General features: G+C 44.6%; 1 protein-coding gene across 1 annotated transcript; it reads left to right on the forward strand.

Moving 5' to 3' along the window:
* The first annotated feature begins 539 nt into the window (after positions 1-539).
* LRIG2 (leucine rich repeats and immunoglobulin like domains 2) lies at positions 540-25,291 on the forward strand. Its single transcript, XM_065698418.1, has 18 exons — positions 540-680; positions 7,040-7,111; positions 7,592-7,666; positions 8,160-8,294; positions 8,819-8,962; positions 9,096-9,239; positions 9,824-9,967; positions 10,217-10,360; positions 13,003-13,083; positions 13,916-13,987; positions 14,127-14,195; positions 15,553-15,716; positions 16,897-17,217; positions 18,105-18,386; positions 18,989-19,438; positions 19,933-20,082; positions 21,256-21,537; positions 22,185-25,291. The coding sequence occupies exons 3-18, from the start codon at positions 7,596-7,598 to the stop codon at positions 22,406-22,408; spliced, it is 2,877 nt and encodes a 958-aa protein (XP_065554490.1). The 5' UTR covers positions 540-680; positions 7,040-7,111; positions 7,592-7,595; the 3' UTR covers positions 22,409-25,291.
* The last annotated feature ends 223 nt before the right edge of the window (positions 25,292-25,514 follow it).

The raw sequence follows: 25,514 nt of genomic DNA on the forward strand, positions 1-25,514 counted from the left end.
CCCACCGCCCCTCGGCCTGTCACCGCGGGCCCCGCTGAGAGCACTCCCCATCTTTCTTACGGCCCCGTTTAACACCTGGCACTGGGCTCGCAGGAGGCGCTCACTGCGCGCAGCCCACAGGAGCCCTCCTCGGCGGCAGCCCCGCTCCAACGCCTGCGGCCCCCGAGGCCGGACCCCGCCGGCCTGAGGCGGGCAGGGGCAGGGGCACGGGCAGGGGCAGGGGCACGAGTACGGGCAGGGGCCCGGGTACGGGTACGGGCAAGGGTACGGGCAGCGGTACCAGCAGGGGCAGGGGTACGGGTACGGGTACGGGTACGGGCAGGGGCACGGCTCCCTCCGGGCCCCGCCCCTCGCCGCCTGCGCGCTGAGGTGGCGCTGCGGGGCGTGGCGGCTGCGCTGGGCCGGGCCGGGCCTGGCCGGGCCGCGCTGGGCCGGGGGATGCGGGGAGCGGGGCCGGGCGTGCGGGCCGCCCGCGGGGCGCTGCCACGGCCGCTGCTGGTGCTGCTCCCGGCGGCGCTGCTGCTGCTGCTGCTGCTGCGGGTGCGGGCGGCCGCCGCCGCCGAGCCGTGCGGAGCGCCCTGCTCCTGCCGCCGCGGCCTGCTGGACTGCAGCCGGCACCGCCTGCCCGGCGGGCCGGGCCCGCGGAGGATCCCGCCGCTGCCCGCCGGCACCACGGGCCTGTGAGTGAGCGCGGCGGGGCCTAGCGGGGGCGTGCGCAGGCCGCGGCCTAACGGGAGGCGGCGGGGGGGGGGGGGTGCTCGGTGTCCGTGCGTTGCGGAGCGCGGCGGGGGGGGGGGACACACACGGGAGAGCCGGGCTCGCAGGGCACTGGCGCTTCCCGGCTGGGACCGGCGCTGGGAGCCGCAGCAGCGGCCGCCCGGAGGAGCGCCCCGTGCTCGGGTCGGCAGCGAGCAGGCTGCGTGCGTGCCCGATCCCGCGGTGTGAGCCGAACGCGGCAGAACGGGACTTAGCGCTGCTTCAGGGCAGGCTCCGGGACACGGCCCCGTAGGGCTGCGCTTGGGAACACTCCTGCCAGACCCCGGCTTCAGCTGTGCTCTGTGGCAGTTCCGCTGCCGCCTTCTGCATCCCTCTGCGCCTTTGCAGCTCAGTGGCCCCCTCCTTTCCCCTCAGGAAAACCACTGTGGGCTCCCCTTGATACCTGCTGCCGTTGTTCTTCCTAAGAAAACCTCAGAGCTGTGCAGGGCTACCGTTAGGCTCTGCTCCCAAGAGTTTAATTAGCCGGTGTGCTCAGCAGTGTGCAGTACGCCTCCATCCTTCCTTGGCCTTTACTGTCATGGTCACCATTGCATTTGTCACCTTTGTCTGCAGCGTGGTTGGGATGGGGAGAAGAAGTCCTGAAGGACAGGGGATGTGTAAGCCTGCTTTTGTGCACAGAGGCCTCTTGGAGTGATCATGTTTCATGGTTGGTAGAAATAATGCTATTCCAGGCCAAGGGAATAAAGTCGGTCTGGAATATTATACAAACTGCCGTGCAGTTAACTCCAGGAATTCCTTTAACAGGACTTGAGAGTCCAATCGGTATTAGAAACATGTCTAAGGAAGCTTGTCACCTCCTTGCCCTTGGGTGCTTCTGTAGTTCTCTTCTTTCCCTGCATGGTAAGCAACTGGAAATGCTTTAAGAGAAAATGTGTGTTTCAGCATAGAAATACGACTGGTCTGTGAGACCTTTCGTGTTTAAGAAGGTACAAGGCTATTTTAACATTAGCACTTGTCAGGGAGGGTGTCAGTGCCTGGAAAAGTGAGTTGGCAGCGCATCAGGAGGCTAATAAGCAAAATGATCTCCCTGCTGTTTGGAGGGCAAGTCTTCAAGTTTCAACAAATACTTGTATCTTTCTCCAAGCTGATAGAGGGTGTGTTTAAACCGACCTGGCACAAAATGCAGTGGGAAGAGGTGGTGCTGGCACTGTTCTACGTTAGGAAATCTGATGTAACCTGCGTAAGTGTATCATAGAATCAGAACCATAGAATGGTTTGCGCTGGAAGGACCTTAAAGCTCCTCCAGCTCCAACCCCTGCCACGGGCAGGGACCCCTTCCACTGGAGCAGCTTGCTCCAAGCCCCTGTGTCCAACCTGGCCTTGAGCACTGCCAGGGATGGGGCAGCCACAGCTTCTCTGGGCACCCTGTGCCAGCGCCTCAGCACCCTCACAGGGAACAGCTTCTGCCTAAAAGCTCATCTCAGTCTCCCCTCTGGCAGGTTAAATCCATTCCCCTTGGCCAATCCCTACAGGCCCTTGTCCAAAGCCCCTCTCTGGAGCTTGACAGTATGTTCTTTTGTGGCTTTCAGGATTTTTGCCATACAAAGCATATGTGGAGTTGACATTGTTTCTTCACTAGGATGCTCTAGCAGTTCTCTGGCTAAAGCAGCTGTAATGCACACAAACTGTTTAAAATTAATCAAAGCTTAATTTTTCTTGCATAAAGAAGTCCATTATGTGCTTTTCCCTCTTAGTTCTGTGATACTGTCTCACCTAACTTTAAGGACTGTTGGGGCTGTTCAGCCTGGAGAAGAGAAGGCTGCATGGATACCTCAGAGCAGCCTTCCAGTACCTGAAGGGGGCCTATAGGGATGCTGGGGAGGGACTCTTCATTAGGGACTGTAGCGATAGGACAAGGGGTAATGCATTCAAACTTAAACAGGGGAAGTTTAGATTGGATCTGAGGAGGAAGTTCTTTACTGTGAGGGTGTTGAAGCACTGGAATGGGTTGCCCAGGGAGGTTGTGAGTGCTCCATCCCTAGCAGTGTTCAAGGCCAGGTTGGACGAAGCCTTGGGTGGGATGGTTTAGTGTGAGGTGTCCCTGCCTATGGCAGGGGGGTTGGAACTGGATGATCTTAAGGTCCTTTCCATCCCTAACTATTCTATGACTAGCAATTATTGATTTTTCTAACTCTTCCAAAGTACTTAAGGTGATGCTTCCAGTGGGGGTGGGAGGGGGGGGGGGGATGTTGGGGTTTTGTTTTCTTTTCTTTTAATGAGGCCAGGAGAGCACCTTTAGAACTTTTCCATGACAAAAGTGTTGAGGCAACTGTAACTTCATTTTTCCTGCTAAATTACATGTTCTGTGGATAACCTGGCAGGTGATGAAAAGGGTAGGGAAGTCAAGGAGCGACTGTTTTTCTGTATGTCTGCATCTTTACATTCTTTAGCAGGAGGAATACAAGCCCTGTTTGTAAAACAGTCATCTGTAGGGAGAAAATGAAGCACAATGCTGGTGGTCGCTGCCTTCCGGTCCTATACTAGTGCCTGAAAGTGTGTTTAGATAAGCTGGTACTGAGGGAGATGATGAATAAAAGCATTTTCAGCTCAAATGGCAACACCTTTACCAGCCCCAGGGCCGTGGGGAGGAGGCAGGTGTGCTCGGCTGGGCTGAATTAACATCATTCTCCAGGACTAAGGATGCAGTAATCAATTTGATGTGTGGGTTCTGTTTTATTTACTTAAGAGATGAATACCACTTCAGTTTGGAATGAATGTTTAGCTGATTTTATATACAATCCCAGATGAATTTCTAATATACAAGTTCTGCATGTTTGCTCTGTATCTTGTATAACGTGGGCCTCACAGTAAAAATTCAAGTGCTTCTCAAGTGACGGATTCTTTGTTTTGGGTTTTTTTCAGAGCAAGGGGATTAGATCTGGTTCTGCATGAGAGCAGAAGGCTTAGCTGTGTGATTGAATGATCTATAAACACAGAAAATCAGTGTATTTCAGTTTGCATTTAGTGATCATTCTGCTTCATAAAGAAAAGCATCAGCAACAGTAACTAGATGAAATAATGTCAGAATGCTTTTAAGTATGAACTATACCAAATTGTTTGAAAGAGGACTTGCCATTAATGATAACTTTGTGGTAATCCAAATCTAAGTAATAATAGAAATATATTTTCCTGGGCTTTCTAAATTAAAATCTTAATTTCTAATGTAGTAGTAAGGCAGTGGGCATCTGGGGCAAGGAGTCAGGGAGTTGGTCTAGGTGATTGTTGTAGTATCATAGAATCCAGCCTGGTTTGGGTTGGAAAGGACCTTAAAGCTCATCCAGCTCCAACCCCTGCCACGGGCAGGGACACCTCCCACTGGAGCAGCTTGCTCCAAGCCCCTGTGTCCAACCTGGCCTTGAGCACTGCCAGGGATGGGGTTCAGCTTCTCTGGGCACCCTGTGCCAGCGCCTCAGCACCCCCATGATAATGTAATTCCAATATAATTCAAGAAATAATTCAGGAGTCATAAACAAGCCAACAAGTACTTAAAAGATCACTCAAGATTGCTGCTACTTCTGCGTTTGGTTAAAAAGCCAAATGTCCACAGTGAGCATAAACTACCCTCTGAAAATACTTTAGCTATGGAGACATGCCTAAAGGAGCTCTGACTTTTCTTAAGGAAGAGGATTCAAACAGAAATGTTTCCTGCACCAGCCTGGCTGTATTTTAGGTACCTTCCAACTGAAATACTCTATGATATTCTTCCTGAAAGCCTTGAAAAATCAAGTTACTGTTTTCTTTGCATGTTAATCTGACTCCCAAGATCTATGTCAGTGCCTGCTAACCATGCCTGACGCACAGGTTGGTCTGGCTCAGCACCCATGGCGTGGTTTTGCTCATCAGTGTAATATCTGGACACCTTGAGGAGTGTGTTGTTATCTTCTGTGCCCATTGTCTCATCCTTCCACCATGGGTTATGCTGAGGTCCTTTGGAAATGGCGTGGTTTAGTACTCGGGGTCTGGTTAAACCCGCTGCTACCAAGATTAGTCTCCTCAGCACTGGCTGGGTGCCTGCATGTTTGAAAGATCCAAGCCAGAGGCTCCCTCTGGATTTTGGGAATCATCTCCTTATGTGCCTGATGGCTCCTTTGGCGTGCCCAGAGCCACAGAGGCGCAGCAGCACTGGGCAGGGGGATCCTTGCAGCCCAGGATGGTGCCTGCAGTGCTGTAGGAGCAGTTCATACTCAGTTGGTTTTGTGTTGCTGTTCATTACTACGCATATGGAAGGATCAGGCCTGATACCCCAGTGTTCAGGGATACACTGAAGGCAGAGCAGTGTTGGCCTCTTCTCCACCTTCTCAATTCTTTTTTAATTATAGAATTGAATAATTGCTTGCAAACCTGTTTGCTGCTGTATCTGTATAATTTACATCTTGATGTAATTAAATGAATACATTAACAGCATGGACTTGCCATGACACCCAGGATTTTAATAATTCATTGCTAAAGCGATATCTTTATCGCTGAGCCTGGTGTTAACAACTCATCTCTCAAGTCCTTGCTCTCTCCCAATAGATTCTGGTCTTACAGAACAAAGGTGCATCCGTAGTGCCAGGGTAAATAAACCCAGGTTCTGCTCAGGTTGTCTTCTGGTTAGCACCAAGTCTTCCCTGTGTGGAGAAGAGTTCTTGTGTCAGCATTAACACCCACCAGTAAGCATCTGTACTGGTACCCAGCGAGGGTTAAAGCTTCCTTCAACAGGGGCACACCAGTACAGTTTATTTTCTTCTTCTAGACAAGGGATTTGGGCATTTTTGTGTCTGCACAGGCTTGACCCTCCGTGTACTTGAAGCCAAGTACAGGCCCAAAGCTATTGCAGGAGTGGGACAAGCACATGGGTGCTGCAGCTGCTCAAACCTGATTGTCAATGGGAACATTTTTAACTGTGACCAATTGCGTTGTAATATTCTTTTTAACTGAAACATGGTAGTTTTGTTCTTAAAGGATGATTTTGTTTCCTGTGTCAGCATAGCTGCAGCCTGCCTGATAGCCTTAAAACTAGCTGTAATAAATAAGTACTGTGTTACTTGAAAGAGAATCATGTGATAGATGAGGGGGAATCAGTGATACAGGACCTTATCAGAGGAACTTATCAGGAGATGAACAGCTTTTGCTGAAAATAGCTTGTTAGAGCTCTGTGCTTGATGTTGGAGTTGGAAATGGGGTAAAAGGCATGATGCCTTGCTGACAGGCAGGCACAGCTAACTGACAGAGGCAGACTTCTTGAGTTAACAGGCAGTGTCCACTTACAAATGCACCCCTCAACAGGTTTCTGACTGTGGCGAGGATCTCAGTCATGTTTCACAAGCTTGGTGGCAGTGCCAGGGGTTCATCTCTGTGTGCACTTGTACTAGAAAGGTGTCAAAAAGCTGATGCAGTCACAGTTCAGATGTGATGTGTCACTGAGAGATAGGGGACACGTGATGTGCCTCTCCTCACTGGTACAACTAGAACCAGGTTGCCATCACAAACCTGGGGTTTTTGGTCATGCTTTGGGTCATGTCACAAAATAGATTGTGCCCAGAGAGTGAGTTAGCTTTCAGAGGTGAATCCATTTCCCCCCACACTGTACCATTTTATGCACTAAGTCCAAGGCAAAAGGACTGCTTTAAAGGAAAGAGAATAGCATGAACATCCAGTTTTGGCATTAAAACCAGATCTGATGACTCTCCTGCCCATTGGAACAATCCAACCCCTGCATTTGTTTCCTATAAGCAAAAGCAACTGGCACTAAAGCATGCTTCTATAAGCTTCCCAGCCTCATGTTTCTCTCCCCTCCAGCTTGTTTGGTAATTGTGTGTATGTTGTTCCTTTAAAACAAGCCTGCCTTGACTAGTCAGTGTCTTTGAAAAGCTGGGCAGGCTGAGAAAATGGGGATCATGCTACAGAAACCAGTTCAATAACAGGCATTTTGTAAGAAATTGTTTCCCTGTCCCTGGAAAGCTTTTCTTTTTTGTGATTAATGTATATAAAGTATTGTCTGTAAAGCTCTGATTTAAAGGAAGAATGCTCTGGTCAGGTATGGGCTTTCTTGCAAGTTCTTTTTAAACACAAAGTTATTTGGTTCAAATAGAGAAACAGAACTGTCTAAACTCCTACTGTGAGTGCCTACTGGGATAAGATAGGAGGAATCTCTCCTTCCTCTGGTGAAGGAGGAGCTGTGTGTATCATAAATATGGTTTAAAACTTAGAAGTTGCATAAAGCGTACGTTTGATGGGTTTTATTCCAGGAGCAGGAATAACTTTTCTTTCTGTTCTCTAGGGATTTAAGTCATAATCATTTGTTGTCATCCAACTGGAGCATTGATTTATCTGTTCATACACTACAAGAAGTGTAAGTTGGTTTTTATGAGGATAAACTCTGAGATAGCCTACCTAATTCTAATTAGCACATTTCATTGCATGTCTTGATATGTGGTCTGACTTGTAGAAATGTTCAGTGCCAGCTAATTAAAAATGGATGCTCTATGTTGGCAGTACATTTTATATATAAAACTGATGCTTTGTGAGCAGAAAACTTCTTTGTAAAAGATTAGAAGACCATTGTTCAGAAAAGAAATGAGACGTGTTTGTTTCCACTGTAGCTAAGTTAAAGAGAAGTAACAGGATCCATGAAAATGGTTTTAAAAGTATGCTTTTCTATTAAATTGTTCAGATTGATATTTAAGCTTTTAGGGAATCCTTTTTGGTCAGCTACTAAGTATTCTTAACAAAATGGTTAAATGCATTCTGTGATACGAACTCCTGCTGGGTACAGAAGGGATTTACTTTGAAGCACCAGTAATAATTTTTCCTCTTTTTTTCTTTGTTAAAGGAAAATGAATTACAACGAGCTGAGTGAAATTCCGTATTTTGGGGAAACAACTTCTAATATAACTCTTCTCTCATTGTAAGTGATTGCTTTTCTGCCTTGCTCTTAACAAATGGGAGAATTGCATTAGAGTTCTGCCATCAAGTTGTATGAAAACACAGCTTCTTTTGTCTTGCAGTACTACTCGTCTAAAGTGCTTTAGGGAATATGTAAGCACTCTTTAAATAAATACAAATCAGTTAGACAATCAAGTCACCCTAAATTACCAATAAAATGCAGTCAACCAAGACAGGCAGCTTTGAGGAGGAGGGATTCAGTCTAGGAATGACAGTTCCCACAAGGAACAGTCCAACTCCAGGCCCCAGAATTTGAATCTATTCATTTGTCAAGGTGGCAAATAGCTCTTGGATTTTCAGTGTCGCTTGAGGAATTGACACTTTGAAGTGTGTGGTACGTGTCCTGTTTAAGTGGCTTTCTAATAACGTTGATACACAAGTCCTAAGCTGTTTCAGCTGTTCAGCTTGAAGGATGAGACGTTCTGATAATCGTATTTGTTACTTGTGTCTTTCAGGGTACACAATACCATTCCAGAAATAAATGCTGAGCAACTCCAAGTTTACCTTTCACTGGAAAATCTAGATCTTAGTTCTAATCTGATCTCAGAAATTAAAGCTTCTTCTTTTCCACGGATGCAACTGAAGTACCTGTAAGTAAGAGTGAGCTGTTATATTTTGGATTCCTGGCTCTACAACAGTAATGTTGAAGACCTCATCTACTTCAGATTGCTGTCTTAAAGCAGTCAACCTTGTATGGTTTTGAACTGGTAGCAGTGCTTAATGGAGCTGCAGATGTGCTTGAAAACACTTTTCATGCCAATCGGTATTGCAGGTTCTCAGATAGTATGGAAAACAGTAACTGATGTTGTCAAAATCAAGGTATTTCAGCCAGCAGGGATATGGAATGGTTTCTGCCCAGTTTGAGTAGATCGCAGTTAACATTGTCTTAACTATGTCTAACCAAAGTATGGGCATGCAGTAAAAATTAGCTCCTGGCACTGCTTCCTTTGGGAAAAATGATTTAGTTTGATATACAGATTGCAGATTTGTGATGTGACTTCATCCTATTAGAACTTGAGTTCTAATAGCAAGTGGTTGCTCTGAAGTGCTTGTGCAGTTGTGTTCATAAAATTCTCTGTGTTCTGAAAGGCCTCTTTCCCTCTTCCTCTCCTAGGAATCTGAGTAACAACAGAATAACTACTCTAGAAGCAGGCTGTCTTGATAACTTATCTAGCTCACTAATGGTGGTAAAGCTGAACAGGAACAGGATTAGTGTGATTCCACCAAAGATCTTCAAACTGCCGCACGTGCAGTTTCTGTAAGTAACAGTTTTGAAAGCTTAAACTACAGTGTTTACAGCTGTGTTGTTCATCTCAGTATGTGTTCTTGACTTTCACAAAGCGGTGCTTATCAAAATATGTCTTAATATTTGAATGTGATCTTTATTAAAGGGAGCTGAAAAGGAACCGGATTAAAATAGTGGAAAGTTTGACATTCCAAGGACTGGAATCGTTAAAATCCTTGAAAATGCAGCGCAATGGGATTAGCAGACTAATGGATGGAGCATTCTTTGGCCTGGGTAATATAGAAGAATTGTGAGTATGCCTAGTCATGGAATTTCTTTTAGGGATTCTAGCTATGGAGGGTTGTGTCCTGTATAGCTTCCATTACATCAAGGTTGTACCAAGATAGTGATGAGTATCCCAGGAACTGAGTTTGAAGATCTGTATTTTCCCATTATTTTGATATCATGTCTGGTTACTTCAAGTTGGAAAGATGCTGGCTCTCTCCCCAGTTCTTCCCACTTGCTGATCAAGAATACTGTGTAGGTTTCTTTTGCACTCCCCATAACATGCATTCTTTGCTGTGTGACTGTTGGACAGAGATAGCACAAGGGTGTGCCATGCAATGTTAGCAGAAGACTTTGCAAACAGAAGTAATCTTTGAGAACAGAGATTACAGTTCTGCTTCTGCCACTGGATCACTGCAGCTGTTGTGGTTACTCAGTTCCTCATACGCTTCAGTTCACTCTTTTGGTTTCAGGTTAATGTAATCATGCATTTCAGGTGGCCTAAGGCTTAATGTTAGTAAATCACTTGCAATCCACAAGGTGAAATTTTGTAAATATATGTTTCATTGATTATCTGTTTGGCAAATGTTTTCCCTTCTAATTCCCTAGAGAACTGGAACATAATAACTTGACAGAAGTAAACAAGGGCTGGCTGTATGGCCTGCGGACATTGCAACAACTCTATGTTAGCCAGAATGCCATTAACAGGATCAGTCCAGATGCATGGGAGTTCTGCCAAAGGCTTTCCGAGCTGTAAGTCCTGGGATGCTTTTCACTGGGGGTTTTGCAATGTTGCAGTAACAGATTGGATGGCATGTATGTAGCAAGAATGAATTATGAAAGAAAGTCCTGGATTTCCCTGTTAGGCCCAGGGTAATGCTCTGTATTTTACTTACATTTGTAAGTGTTCTGTTAGAGAAATTAATCAAACGCTGTAGTTAATCAAGCTCGATAGTGTCTTCATAATTAATCCCCCCTCAACTTGCCTTTAAATGCTTTTAGAGACTTGTCATACAACCAACTAACTCGCCTCAGGGAGTCTGCCTTCATGGGACTTGGTCTATTGGAGAAACTAAACCTGGGTGATAATCGCATCAGTCACATTGCTGATGGTGTCTTTCGAGGTCTGGCGAATCTGCGAACCTTGTAAGTACAGAAAGCTTCTAGGTGAAGTCTCAGTTTAATCAGTGAAGCTTTTGGAAATAAACACAACGAATATCGCCCTGTGCAAGGCTGAGATCAGTGTTTTGGCACTGGTGTGTGCTGGCCTGCAGGTGTGGTGGGGCTGATGATCTTTTTGGTCTGCAAGATAACAGAATTCTGGCCCACCTAAAACAAACCAACCAGTGAATTTTAGTGGTGATAAGAAACAGAGGCTTGATAACCTCGAGTGCCCAGGTGCATGTCATACTGGTTCTGAGAAGGTGTGGATAGTCAGTTTGCATAAATGCCGGTTGTGGAGCAAATGGGCAACCCAGACCTCTCTTTATTCCAGCGGGTTTTGTAAGGGTTGGAACCTCAGAAGCAGTGTGGTGAACCCTTCTGCTTGCAGAAGGTAAGGTTTAGCCCACCCTGCTCGTGTACTGAAGTCATAGGCATAGCATTTAGGAGTGTGGGGTTACCTTTTGCTGGCAGAGGCACAGCTCTGCACTTGCCAGGACCTTTTGTAGCAGCTGCAGCTGTTTTAGTGTTTCTGACAAGAAAAGACTCAATCCTGACTCTTAATAAAAAAAAAAAAGTAGTGTCCCAAGTAGATCTGAGCGGTTGGAATCACCCTAAACAATGATAGCAGAGAAAGGAGTGAAAGTTTATAACCCCTCTGTCAGTTCATTAAATAAATGCTTAAATAAGCAAACTCACCAGAGAGATTTATGTAAGCAGTCAGATTCTGTTAACCTGAATGCAACCTTTTAATGAAATAATTAAAACTAATTTCTTAGATTTAGAGGAGCATGAAAAAGAACAAGAGCAGATTAATTAGTAGGTTTTCCTGGACTCCTCAGGCTCAGCAGCTGAGAGGTTGGCCATTTGCTTCAGGGTTGGAATGTGCAGGAGCAGGGCAGTGGTGATTAACAAGGCTCCAAGCATTCGTGCCCAGCCAGGCATGAGGAGCCAACTCCCCCGCTCACACAATGAGGGACTTTTCTTTTTGGGCTGCTCACTCATTTTGCTAAGTGGTCTGAGTAGTGGAGTGTAAAAGTACTTCAAACAACTGGAGATGCCTTGCTGCTGTCGGATTAGTTCCATTGTTGTTCGTACACTGGTTGCTTCAATGCTACGGCTGATGTAAATATCTCCCTCTGTGATCAGCTCCTGCCTCTTTTCTGCAATGTGGCTTTAATTAGCAAGAATAAACTGTAAAACTGTGTATTAACCACAAGGTAGTACGAGCAAAGGTAGGAGTAAAGGTTTATCTAAAAGTAATGTTGAAGTTTTACATCTTATTGTGGTACTTACTTCATACTGTTGTGAGTGACTTGGCATTGATAGCCCTCCAGCATTCACAATCCAAAATTTTGAAGCAGACCTAGAGAGAAATGTAGAAACAAGTTTCAAATCACAAGAATTAGCAACTTGGTAATAAATTGGGCATATTCTTCATCTTGTCATTCTTATTAGATCGCATCTATGTGAAATACCTGAGAAATTTTCAGAGGAAAATACTTAATGGGAGCAAGTATCAAGGCCGTATTTGTTAAGACCTTTTGATGCATGAATCATTCTGGTTTTTGTCCTAAACATTAAAATGTGTATCTGTTAATTGTGGGAATGACTACTGTGTGGTGTCAAGAGCAGGACTCCCATATTCCAAAGTCAGGAAAATAAGAAAACAGTGTGTTACCACTGACAGTGTCCTGGAGGTTGATCCCAGTCTCTTCCAAGATGCTGTTTTACACAATTTATAGTCCCACCCAAGAGAAAGTAAATACATTTTGTCCACCATTAGCACAAGGAATGAGGTGTTTGCGAGATACACAATTGCCTGTATGTGCAGCTCTCTGTCAGTTGGCTTGTTTGGAACCTTGGTTTGGTATCAGAACAGGAAAACTCTGGCTTTGAGAGAAACTCTTGATTCAGTCCATCCCATTCAGGCTAAAACTGCAACTGAATTTATTTCTTCTTCTCTGTAAAGCATTCAATCCACTCCAAACCATGTTGCTATATTGGTTTTGCTGTTTAGGTCACCCTTCTATGTGAGGGGCCAAAGTGCTGTGCAGAGGTCAGACAGAAACGCCATTAGCTGGTAACAAGATTTGTGAAGACAATATCAACTCCATTTGAAAATCAACTACTTTGTGCCTGGCAGCCTTTACACTGTAACCTGTGTGTAATCTCTTAATATGCTAATGCTGCTATAAGCCTGTTACTCGGGAAGATTAACGCTGCTGGTGTATTAGTAAATTCACTTACATGAACCAACTTGCATCAGGAGCCTCTCCCAGCTTCTGGTAAATAGTCCATCACATGAGCAGTGGTAGTCAGACTGGGTCTTTCCTTGAGCACCACATCAAGAAGTTGTGCTGCAGAATTTGTTTGTGGTTCTGTCTGCGGCACTGATCTTAAGCAGTTCTGTTTTCCCTTGCATCTCTGAAACGAGATATTCATCTCCTGACGAGCTTAGTTTTAGAAAGCTAATCTTTATAAAAGATCTGAGACCTTCCAGGTGACACCGTGCCAGAACACCAGAGCTGGCTTGTACAACAGGAAATTCTTTTCCCTCGCTGGCCACTAGCGGTGGTCATGATGATGTTACAAGGCTTCTTGATGAGAAAGCTTTTCTCCTGCAGGGACTTGCGGAACAATGAGATCTCCTGGGCCATAGAAGATGCAAATGAAGCATTTGTGGGACTCAGCAGGCTGGATAAACTGTATGTATTAAACACCTGGGATGGCAGCACTTCCCAGGCATGCAGAGTAGAGGGAGAGTTTGTATATCAGCGACAAGAGGCAAAAACCTTTTCTAGTTGGCAGCTGTATTCAGTATGTTTCCACTTCTGTGCTCCAACCTCCTGATATAGGCTTGAGTTCCATGCTCAGGAGCATCTGTACCACTGGGTCACCTTGCAGCACCAATCTGAACAAATTAAGCATAAGTACTTGCTTGCATTTCTTTCTGACTAGCCTGGTCCTGCTCTGTGGTGATTGTCGCTTTTTGTGCTGCTGTAGTTTGGGGAAAAGTTACTGCTTATTAAAAAACCCCAAACAAACCAAAACACGGCACAAAGTATTTTTTACCAAATATGAAACACTGTTGAATTAACAGCTTTGCAGTACTTAGACTGTGCATTTTTCATCCAGTGCCGTGAGCTTTGTAGGAAGCTCCATCCTGAAGAGCTACAGGCATTGTTTATAACAAATAGCTTGGTGTGAGGGTGCAGTCTCAGGGACTAATGTGATTGTGACAGATTGGCATTAGGAAGTTATTGCTCCACTCCCGAGTTCTGCTTAGCACTGTTTCATTCTCTTGACTTAAATTATCTTCTGACACATCTCTAACCCAAATCTCTTAAGAATGGAAAAGAAAGCCTGTTCTTGAGAAAACTGGTTGAGTTTTAAGCTCAAAACCTAGTATTTGATCTTTTAGCTCAGCTATAATTAGATAAAACATAGTTAAATATCATAGGGAGCTTTTTTTGGTCTTACTTGTGAACTCATTGACATTCAAACTCATTTCTGGGGCTTGGGGTCTTTGTCTTTCAGAATCTTGCAAGGAAACCAGATTAAGTCAATTACCAAAAAAGCATTCTCTGGTCTTGAAGGACTTGAACATCTGTAAGTACTTTACTTAGTAAAACTTCTAATTATTTGCCAACTTCAGTCTTGTGTTACCTGTCAAATATTCAAGAATCTAACTGAAGGTAGCGTATGAAACCACACTTACCCATTATTGTTCTCTTTGCTTAACTTCTAGAGATTTAAGCAACAATGCAGTAATGTCCATCCAAGAAAATGCATTTGCACAGGCTCACCTGAAAGAGCTGTAAGTTTATAACAATTACTTTACAGATGCTTTACGAGTCCTACCTTGTAGATAAAGCTAAAATCCTTCAGCCATTGTAGGATTGACTGAAGCGTGTCTGCTTTCATCATGAAATATTGCAAGCAATGCTGGTAAATGATAATTTACGACTCAGAGTTGGTAGCGGTATCCTTAGATTTAAGGTTTGATAAAATGTGCACCTCCATCACCTTGATTGCAGCTGGAAAACACTTTTTTCTTGCAGTGCTGAACCATGAAGTTTTTCATATCTCGTGGTTTTGCAGCGCACTCAGCACATGCTAGGATGGAGACGGTGAATAAAGGAAATAAGTCATCGTCTTTCATTTTGGGGAAATTTGGCTTTAAAAGTCACAACTAGACAAGAATTTTTGCTTACTTGGCAGATGCTTAAAGCTGCCAGAGCCTCTTGTGATCTTCACACATTTAAAGTATAATGTGAAGTGACCTTCACACCCAAGACTAATCCTACTGTAACTCAGTCATCTCTATGAGATAAAGTCTCTGAATATGGTGTAATCTGTTTTAGATCTGTTACTCGATTAGTTAATCTTGGCCAGATGGACTTAGTCTGCAAGATCTGCCAGATTGAGGAGACACCTAAAACAGAAGACTTTCATTGCTTTCTCTAATGTGTCTTAAAAGTGAGGAACTGTTGGCGTGCATGGGCAAAGAGCAGGATGGAGTCCTGGCTTGACTGTGTGCCTCTGGTTACTGCTGGGTTCATCTAGTGGCAGATCACTTCTTGTTGAAGTGTTGGACTTTCCCCGGTCAGTCATACTGATGCGTAACATTTAGAAAGCTTTGAAAGCAGGTGATGGGGGAAAAAGTGACCCAGCATTGTTTCCAGCTTAAAGGTTTTCTTTGGAGTAGAGAAAACAATCTGCAGTAGATAACAGTATGAAACAAATCACTTTCATTCTTAAGTATTTATTAGCTGGCATGAAAATGAGTATTGAGGCTTACACTCATTTCAAAATGGCAAGTGTGTTGAGTTTGAGACGCTGCTGCTCTGAAGTGTTATGTTCCTTTTAACTGCTTTTAAGAAGGATGGGGTAATTGCAAAGACAGGCTTAGTTTGTCTTTTGGAAGTTGAAAATCCAAGGTTGTTTTCTTCAGGATGAAAAACAAGCGTAGTGCTGACATAGAGGGAAGGGTTTTCTGGGCTGTTTATAGCATGTATAGCTAACGTTTTGTAGTAAGTACCCACAGGCATAAAAGAATACTATGAATCTTGACATTTCTGAACATATATGCTCTAAGTTGTTTTGCTGCATGAAATCACATGTAGGAAATACATAAACTTTAATCCCACTTTTGTTTTGCCTTGTCTCTGCAGAGTTTTGAACACTAGCAGCTTGCTTTGTGATTGCCAGTTGAAATGGCTGCCACAGTGGCTCACTGACAGCCATTTACAGCAGGCTGTAAATGTTAGCTGTGCTCATCCTGAGTGGTTAGCAGGACAAAGCCTTCTCAGCGTGGACCCTGATGACTTTGTCTGTGGTTTGTATTTTTAATGACTTCTTATATCAAAACATGGTTAACACAAATCTGTGCAGGTACCTATCCAAAATCAGGCTGCGGCATTGCTGGAGGTGTTTGGTCTTGGCCGTGGTGCGCACTTGGGCCTCTGTGCATCACTGGGTCTGCTTTGGAGTTTGGGATATAATTCTATTTCTTTTTGATGTGTTGTGTTTGAGCACTGAAGCTAACCTGAGGGAATTCTGTGAGAGTGTGGTGGTTTTCATGTAGGTTACTGTTAAAAACTGATAATGCTTCCATTCCCCCTGCTTGTGAATGACTTTAGCTTGAGAACAGCTGTTTGATACTTCCGTAGTGGTTCTTGTCCATACCAGCAAGACCAGAGTCATTAATACCCTGGCCCATCTTCTCATGCCCTATAGCTGTGACATTTATCTGGTCTCTGCCACCACAGCTTCAGACAAAAGCCTGTTCATTTTTGTAACTGAGCTGTGGGATGGAACACTGAGAGTCTCTTTGCCCAGAGTCATGTGTGAAGTCTGTGGCAAGTCTGGAAACAGTCTGGTGTTCTTTTCTGGGTGAGCAGTCTGCTGAGTGGAGCTTCTGTGTACACAGTTCTTTTGGTGGCAAAGGCTACAGTAATCATCCTGTAGGTGCAAGCACCCACTTCTCCATTCTGATCCCACCACTGTGGTGCCTTGACACTGGGTGCTGCATGTGCATATGAGAATGGCTTTGCTGCCATAATGGGCATTGAAATAACTCCCATTGAGTGGGATAAGAATGAGCTGCCAGTTTGCTCTGCTTTGTATTTGTAGAACTGAAAGGCTCTTCAAGATATTTAAATTACCTGAGAATAAGTCTCAGTCCTTCATAAAATAGCATGGCTTTTCAGCTGAGCACAGCTTTGGTGTGTGTTCTGAATACAGCAAGCTCCAGACAGTTGTACAAGATGCAGGGTGCTGCTCAAGACCATGCTTCTCTGCTGATTGTTTTCAGCTCTTACTCTGGTAACTACCTGTGGTTCTAATCCTCTCTCACAGCTTGATTTCCAGCTGGAAACAGCTAAGATGTGCACCTCAAGCAGGACATCTGTTTCCAAAGCTTGCTCTATGCTCACATTGTCTTTACAGTGAGTTTTGTTGCAATATTAATTGCAAGTTGACTAGGAAGTAGCTAATCTCAGTGCTTTTATTTCCAGATAACTTCCCTAAGCCGCAGATAAGAGTGCATCCTGAGACCAGAGTTGCTCTGCGAGGCATGAATGTGACTCTGACTTGCACTGCTGTGAGCAGCAGTGATTCACCCATGTCCACAGCTTGGCGTAAAGACAGTGAGGTGCTGTATGATGCAGAGGTGGAGAATTTTGCCAGATACCAGCAGCAGGGTGGTGAGGTGGTCGAATACACCACTGTCCTGCACCTTTTCAATGTGAATTTCACTGATGAAGGGAAGTATCAGTGCATTGTCACCAATCACTTCGGCTCCAATTATTCCAACAAAGCCAAGCTGACTGTCAATGGTAAGCAATAATGGTAACAAAGGAGAAACACTTGAAACCTGAAGCTTTATTTAAATAGCTTCAAGTCTGTTTTTCACTAGAGCTGGCCTAAAATAGGCTTGCAAGACTGTCTCAGTGGTATTTAGATGTGTTAAATATCATTTTATAAAGCAGGAAAGAAGTGATTTTTTTGTGTGGGTGAAGAAACTTGTGTTCACTTTCAAAAGGGGCCGATATATCCCATGCTTTCATTGCAACACACTTAGTTGTTCATCTGGTTAAATGGAGGTGGAAGTCTCTTAACTAAAAGCTCCCTCTGCTGTCTCTTCAGAACTAAGCACCTTTTCCCATGTGTTAAGCTAGGGAGGACTCAAGGAAAATTGAATGGTGGGACCAGAAGCAGACTCTGAAAGATCAATTCTGAAGTCCTTTGTTTGTAGCCATCGTGATTCTTTTTATTTTGGCTTGAGGGAAAGGAAGTAAGACAGCATTCGCATCAGTCAGGAGACCACTAATCCCCACTGTATCTGAGAGCAGAGCTGATTTTGCTCATCCAGAACAGATAATGCAGACTTGGGCTGATGAGATAGAAGTTCACCTTCGCTTTTACAAGGGAAGAAAAAATGTGGCAAAGGGCTTGTGAAGGCTAAACCTTTTCCCTGTCTTTCCCCCATGAGAAATGTCCTTCCGATCATCTTAAATGAGCCATATAGATATTGTATATAAGTTTGAGGAAAGGCTGTTAGAAATCATCATTGGAAATTCCTGCAGTTCTCAGGAGAGTCTGCCCCTCTCAGGGAAAACTAGAGGCTGTTGTAAGTTTGTTTGCAGGTGTTCTCTGTGCTGTGGAGCTTTTGCTGCTTTTTCCCTGGTACTGAAACCACTGAAACTAATCTCCTTTGTTCCAGAGCTACCTTCTTTCCTGAAAACCCCCATGGATCTCACTATCCGCACCGGGGCCATGGCTCGGCTGGAGTGTGCTGCAGAGGGTCACCCTACTCCACAGATCTCCTGGCAGAAAGATGGTGGCACAGACTTCCCTGCTGCAAGAGAGAGGAGGATGCACGTCATGCCCGAGGATGATGTGTTCTTTATTGCAAACGTGAAAATAGAAGACATGGGAATCTATAGCTGTATGGCACAAAACATTGCAGGTGGTTTGTCAGCAAATGCCACGCTGACTGTGTTAGGTAAGTGGTGTACTAATCTGTGCTTGCATGTGGAGCCCTTCTCTGCAGTGGTGTAGAGTCGTGTAGCTGCAAGCTTAAGTCCTAAAGAATGAAGCTGAAACATGAAGAGCAGCCCTAGGCATGGGTTTTGAACAGTGAAGCTTTAGCAGCTAAGCTACAGTGCTGACTGGTGAAGTTAGTATGGTCTTTGCAGAAGAGAGCTGAGGGACATACCACAGTCCAGCAGTGTAGACTGGATAATTTGTGTTGCCTCACAACAAATGCCATTGCAAGTAACATGAACTGTGTAGAGTGATAATGGAAGGACAGTTCCTCTAGAGCGCAGAATTTATGAAGACGCTGACTTTTACCATTATGGTCATACGCAGATTTAGAATTGAGTATGTAAAGCAGACTGTGGCTAACGTGTAATCTGGGGGATGTTTGCTGTACCCCATTGGCTGCAGTGATCCATACGAGAGCTGAACTCATAGGACTTCCTGAATCCTGTCTTTGCCTGCCAAGTTTAGGTTCAGGTTGTAAGATCAGGTTTCTAGATACCATGGAGTACACACTGTGAACTTCCCTTACAATTTATCGCCTTTTTTCCTCCACTATCACAGAAACTCCTTCCTTTGTGAGGCCCTTGGAAGACAGAACTGTAACCCGAGGTGAAACTGCTGTCTTGCAGTGCATAGCTGGTGGCAGCCCTGCCCCGCGCCTCAACTGGACAAAGGACGATGGCCCTTTGACAGTCACAGAAAGGCATTTTTTTGCTGCGGCAAATCAACTCCTTATCATCGTGGATGCTGGCTTAGAGGATGCTGGGAAGTACACATGCATTATGTCCAACACACTGGGCACTGAGCGTGGCCATATTTACCTAAATGTCCTGGCTTCCCCAAACTGTGATTCTTCCCAGAGTGGCATTGTCCATGAGGACGATGGCTGGACAACAGTGGGCATTGTGATTATCGTTGTGGTGTGCTGTGTCGTGGGCACCTCCCTGGTATGGGTTATCGTGATCTACCACATGAGAAGGAAGAGTGAAGATTACAGCATCACTAACACAGGTAAAGTGCAGAAACAGCAGCCTGTTAAAAACAGCCCTGTGTTTAATACAAAACACTTAAGAGGGGTGAAATGTCTGGGATCATTACAGAGGGATAAGATTGAAGGAATTAGGGTTTTCTTCTAAAATCTTCAGGGATTTGCTCAAATTCCTTCATTTTAGAGTTGTTTGGGGGTTTTTTTAGTGTCAAGTGTGAATTTTGTTCCTTATACACTAGACATGCTTCTACATGGAGGGAAAGCAGTAAAGTTTTGGAAATAAATATTTGAATAAACTTAAAATTGTTTTCAGGACCTGGGATAATGTGGTGTAAAGTTTCATTCTGACCCTATTAGTTTTGAAGTAATGATACAGATATTTAACGGAGGCAGAGAAAAGATAACTCCTGAGTTGAACTTCTGGGTGACAGTTTTCTTTACGTGCTTAACAATGTTGGTACTACTTTGAAATCGTCACTTAGCTGTTAATGTCATCAGTGTTAATTCTGCCTTGCAGAGGAGATGAACCTACCGGCAGACATTCCCAGCTATCTGTCTTCCCAAGGAACTCTGTCAGAGCCTCAGGAAGGCTACAGTAACTCAGAGGCAGGAAGCCATCAGCAGCTTATGCCTCCAGCTGGTAGCTACGTGCATAAAGGCACAGATGGTAAGCAGAGCCCTCATATGTATTACTTGTGTTCCAGCAGGATGCCAGTGCACGGTCTTGTCCTCACAGCTGGCTGCAGTATTGCACAACGCTCTGTAGTACTGCATTATTAACATGAAAGGTGACTTTTCCTAAAGGAGAACTCGGGTTCATCTGAAACTTTCCATCCTGAGTTTGAGGCATCTCATTTTCTTCTAGTGTTTGTTAATATTCTGCTATCAAGGCACTTCTGCATTCCACGGGTGCTGTTTAATCTTTGGTCCAGCAACACCTGGGCTCACATCTGCTATGAGTGCCTTTGCACGTAGGTGTCATGACTGCGGTCCTTCAGGTGCCACAGTAATACAGTTCTCTCCATAGATTCTTTGCCTCATGGTTTTTGATCTGTACAGCAAGGAGGGGATGCCATTAGAGAATTCCTAGGTTAAATGTCAGGGTACATTATTATGCTGTTTCTTTCTTTGGGCATCTCAAGAGTCCAGGCAATAGAGGTGGAAATTGTTTGGAAGATGACTTGCTGTACCATTTGTCCTTGGCATAAAATTACTGCCTCTGCCTGACATAGTCTGCATAACTAAAGGGTCTGCAGTTTAGCTGGACGACTTCAGGGTATTTATGTCATTGAGTAAACTGTGATGCTGTTTTCTACCACCCAAATGCTGAGGATCTGTTCAATCTTTATATAGGCCAGCTTTTAAAAGTGATCCTTCAGATCTAGACTCTGCGCTAGAGTCTTATCAGGAAGGAGCTGAGAAGCATCTCATCTCGGTAACCACTTTATCATATGGGCATGCAGGATACCAGCCTGGTACAAGAGCATAAGCTGATGTGGATAGGTATCCTGGTTTGATTCCAGGGCTGTTTCAGCCTGGTGCCCAAGCTGGTTGTACCTGCATTGGGCAGGAGAGCAAACATGAGATTGCTCACACTCATGTCCATGGTTTTCCACTGATCAGCCTCAGAAGGGCAGTGTTACGGAGACTTTGGGTGGTGGGGAACCTAGAGCATTTCTTCTGTGACTTCTTCAGTTAACAGTTGAGCTAAGTACTCTGTTACCACGTTAACTGTATAGAAACCCTTCAGACATGATCACACAAAGACATGAAAAGAGTCTGGGAATCAAGCATCCTTATCCTCTTTGAGAGTATTTTGTTTTCTCATTGTGTTTATCAGGTGGTGCAGCACCACTGGTGATCTGCTCAGACTGTTACGACAACGCAAACATCTACTCCAGGACGCGAGAGTACTGTCCCTATGCCTACATCGCAGAAGAAGACCCCCTGGATCAAACTCTCCCTAACCTCATGGTGCAGATGTCTAAGGAAGCGTATACAGCACGCACCCAGCATGAAACCAGTACTTTGGATAATCTCTTAGCAGACAGAGACATGTCTGTCTTCCTTACCAACCATGACAAAATGAGTGAAAAGAAAATTTCCTCCCAGCAGATCAGTGGTGAGTGTCCTCTTTTTCCTTTTGTTGCTTTGTATTCCCTGATATCTCTAGTCTTCTTTGTGCTACCCTTCCCTATTGACACACAGCTAATTCTTTTAGTGACTGTAGTTTGTGAGTAACTCACGTCTTTAATGTTCTCAGAACTAGCCCTCAGTTGGCATCCGGTACCCAACAGTTGGAGAGGGTGATGTTAAAAAGATGGTATTTCTTAATCTGCAGTTTGTCTCTTAAAGCTTGTGGAATGTGATCTTTTACATGTGCTTCAAGGGCATCTATTAGCCAAGAGCTTCACTAAGAAATTCCAACAGGCCTTCTGTCTGAGCTGGCCTGGTTTTCGGAGATCTCCAAAAGATGCTTTTTTTTTGGTACACTGATTGATGCTGACTTTCTTCCAGGTAGCCTTTTCAAAGTTCACACTGAAACAACACTCTGTGCGCTGTTTCTGCTTACTGTAACAGCTTGCTGAAAAGGGAGAGCATCCAATAAAACACAGACTCATAGAATCACAGAATGGATAGGGTTGGAAAAGAGAAAATAACCTCAGACTGTTACTGGAGCTGCATGACTCTGAGAATCTGTCTTAAAATTTGGCTGTGTTTAGCACGAACTTCTGTTCATCTTCTAATTTCTTAATTTCTCTTCCCCAGAACCCTTCCAGCTTCCTCTCTGGGGAAAAGACATGGCGCTCCCTCACTCCCACTTCCTGCATCAGCAGCCAGGCCGGGAGACCCCACGGCCTCCCCACAGCGAGGGTGCTGCTGCCAGCACCCGGGACCAGGCAGCTCCATCCGGAGCCTGCCCCCGCGGCCGGGACCGGAGCTTTGATTTTAACAGGACACGCAGCATTCATGACTATAGTGAAACCACGTAAGACACTCGAATGGAGTCTTGAAAGCAAATCTGTACCAACTGACGTGTTGTATTTACTACCTCAGGACTAACCCCAAGGCCAAAGATGCTTGTGTACGTGTGTCTGCAGTCACAGGCTGGCTAAAGAGACTTGTCTAGGAGGAGGTGGCACGTGCCCTTTTTCCCTGGATTTCTGTGGATTGGAAAATGGGAATGTGTAACAGAGAACACATGGATGGTCAGCACTATCTACAATAGCGTTAAAACGAGGATTTTCTGATGTTGGAAGCAGCCTTTGTGTTGGTGCATGCTTTGAAAATCCCTCAAGAATGCATAGCTATTTCCCACTGCGTTGTCTGCTTGAAAACAAATGTTGAGGGCCTCCTCATGGAATTCACCAGTGACTGTAAGCATAAAATTCTTGGCCAGCTTTTTGTTCCTTAGGCTGTTAGCAGGCCCCTGTCACCAGTCTGACTTTGAGTCTTGTTTTCTCCTATGAATAATGGACTCTAGTTGTAAATAAGTTTGCATTTATAAATATTTTGTATACACTAAGCATATAAATGCATTGGCTGTAATGTAAATAGATTTTTTTTATCATGCCAAAGTCTGTATCATACAGTTACTCTCGACGGTTGTATATCAAGCCATATGCGGGTTGTTGGTGGGACTGGAAGCTTGTTTCTGAGGGGATAGAGCTGTCTTTGGTTTGGAAAGCAGTGAGTTTACTATAGATACGTGGTGAAACTGTGATATTGATGAATTTCATTGTTCCGTACAGCTCTGCATGCATTGAGCCTGGCTGACCTGACTGCAAGCTGCTCCATCTCATGACATGAGCAGAATTCCAAGTTTGATCCGTTTAAGTGTTGAGAAAGTCCTTAAATCTCTGTATTAAGCACCTGTCTTGTCCAGTAGAGCGAAAAGCCCAACAGGCCCTGCATTAACAAGCAGTGTTCTTCCAGTATTCCTGGCTGTAGTATCCAGCTTCCAAGAAGTTCTTGTCAAAAGCAGACAAAAGGAGCAGTGCACTACGTGTCTCTTCCTGGTTCCCTGGTAAAATGGGAGGTCTGAGTGGTTTGTTTCAGAAGCTTATCTAAGCTTTTATCTAAAACCCAGCCTTTGTATTGTGTATGTTGCAGATGTCTCCATGTCTTTTTCCTAGCTGGCAGTTAAGGGAACTTTTTAAAGGAATGTTGTGATGGAAAGCATCAGATGAATGGGAAAAGCAGTTGCTAAGTACTTAGTGAACAATGCTATGGATTTTCTGTTTCCTCTGCATAAAGACTTCCTGGAAAAAAAATGCCCCTCTATGTAGGAGGTGTTACTCATCAGGGATGGGTTTTCAGCAGGTACCTTGTGCTCAGTGCTAATGCTTCTACATTAGGTCATGTACTCGCTCCTGAAGAGCAAGGAGCTTTCTCCCTGGTCATTGTTGCATTTTTCCAAGCTGTAGGATGGGTACTGAAATGAAAACAGCCATGTGGTGTATTTTATATACTTAGAAGGACAGAAACCCCTCTTCTAACCAGCCCAACAGAGGTATGTAAGGCTTCCCACCAATCCATTCCTCAGTGGAAGGAGCCATAACTGGAGTATCCGATGCGGTCATGCAGAATCACAGCTCAAACTTGTGAGACTGTGAATGATTTAAGTAAATGAGTGAGGAAAAACTGGGAATAATGATTATTTTCCCACAACTGTGGCCATGAGTAAGAGTCAGATCTATACAAATGAGAAAACATTATCAAGGGCTCTTAGCATGCTCTCAAAGCAACCATGGTTGCTTTGATAGCCAGCAGCTTTAGTAGGAAGAGGATCCAATTGTCCTTGATTTCTGGATAAAGAAGAGAGAAACACGGGTGTGTTAAACTCTTTTTGGGCTCTGATACCTGGGATGTTGTAATAACATACATGCCAAAAGAAGAATCTTCAGTTCATTCCTTTCTGGTTTCTGTTTCCTCTGGCTTTTTTCTTTCCAGACAGCATCTGAGACATGGTGCTTATTTCAATCCAAAGCTACCTCTTGCAGGAACCCAGTACTGTCAGTTTAAATCCAGATGAGAAAGGTCATGCCATGAAACTACAGCAGCAGGAAAGCCTCATCCGTTGGGCTGTTCACTGCCTTCTCCAGCTATCATCCCAGGCTGTAGTGGCTAAGTGCTGCCCAGCATGTGCAGAGCCAGGATTCCCACCAGCACCCTCCTGCTGCTCTGTCTCCTGTCACCCTTTGTAAATGGTAAAGTTTGTTACTTTTCCTTTCATTCCCCTCTTCTGTGGAGCTGAAGCTAACACAGATCTGTCACAGTGCAGCTGTTGATGTGGACCTCAGGTGTACGCTGGGCACACCTCCCTGCTGTGATTGAATTCCCTTTGGGTGGGTAAGATGTGCTTGGCCAGGACCAAGGCTTTAAAACTCATGCTGCCTGCACCAGGAGCCGAAGCTGCACTGATTTCTTTGAGGTACTGGCCTATAAAACTTGCTGTTATGTATTAGGACATTTGCATCCTCCCATGAGCAATGATATCTCTTTCAAGTCCATAAGCTGGTTGTAAATAGCTGAAGCTTGTAAGTAGGTGAACACTTTGCTGTGCTTGGCATTGTTGGAGAAACTTCCTGAGCAGACTTGCAGAAGAAATCAGGTCTCTTTTCTGCAGGAGGTACAGACAGGACCTGCACTGTTCCCACTAAACACAACCAGTTTCTTCAATCAAAACCAAAGCACCAGGAGCTAGGGGTTCATGAGAGAGCATGGGCAAAGCTGCCCTTCTGCCCTGTTGCTGTTGCCTAATGTCTATTTATATCTTTTATCCCACATAAGAATGTATATTTTGTATAGCATGTGTAATATACGTTTGTCTATTGTAATATACCTTCAGTCAATAAAAAGCTACGTACATTGAGCATCTGGTGTTAGCTGCAAGTTAAATCGTTCATTTTTGTTCTATGATATTTAATTTTCATAGGGGGATGGAGTATGGTAAAAGTTGTTTTCTGGATGTGTTCCTGGGCAGGTGGCTCCGGGTGCCCCTGTGTGGGCAGAGGGTTGGACAAGGTGACCTCGGAGGTCCCTTCCAGCCTGAAGCCTTCTCTGACTGTGATTCTTCCCTCGGTTTTCCCATAGAAA

Source organism: Lathamus discolor, chromosome 19, assembly GCF_037157495.1.
Source record: "Lathamus discolor isolate bLatDis1 chromosome 19, bLatDis1.hap1, whole genome shotgun sequence".
In the NCBI taxonomy this organism is placed as follows: domain Eukaryota; kingdom Metazoa; phylum Chordata; class Aves; order Psittaciformes; family Psittacidae; genus Lathamus; species Lathamus discolor.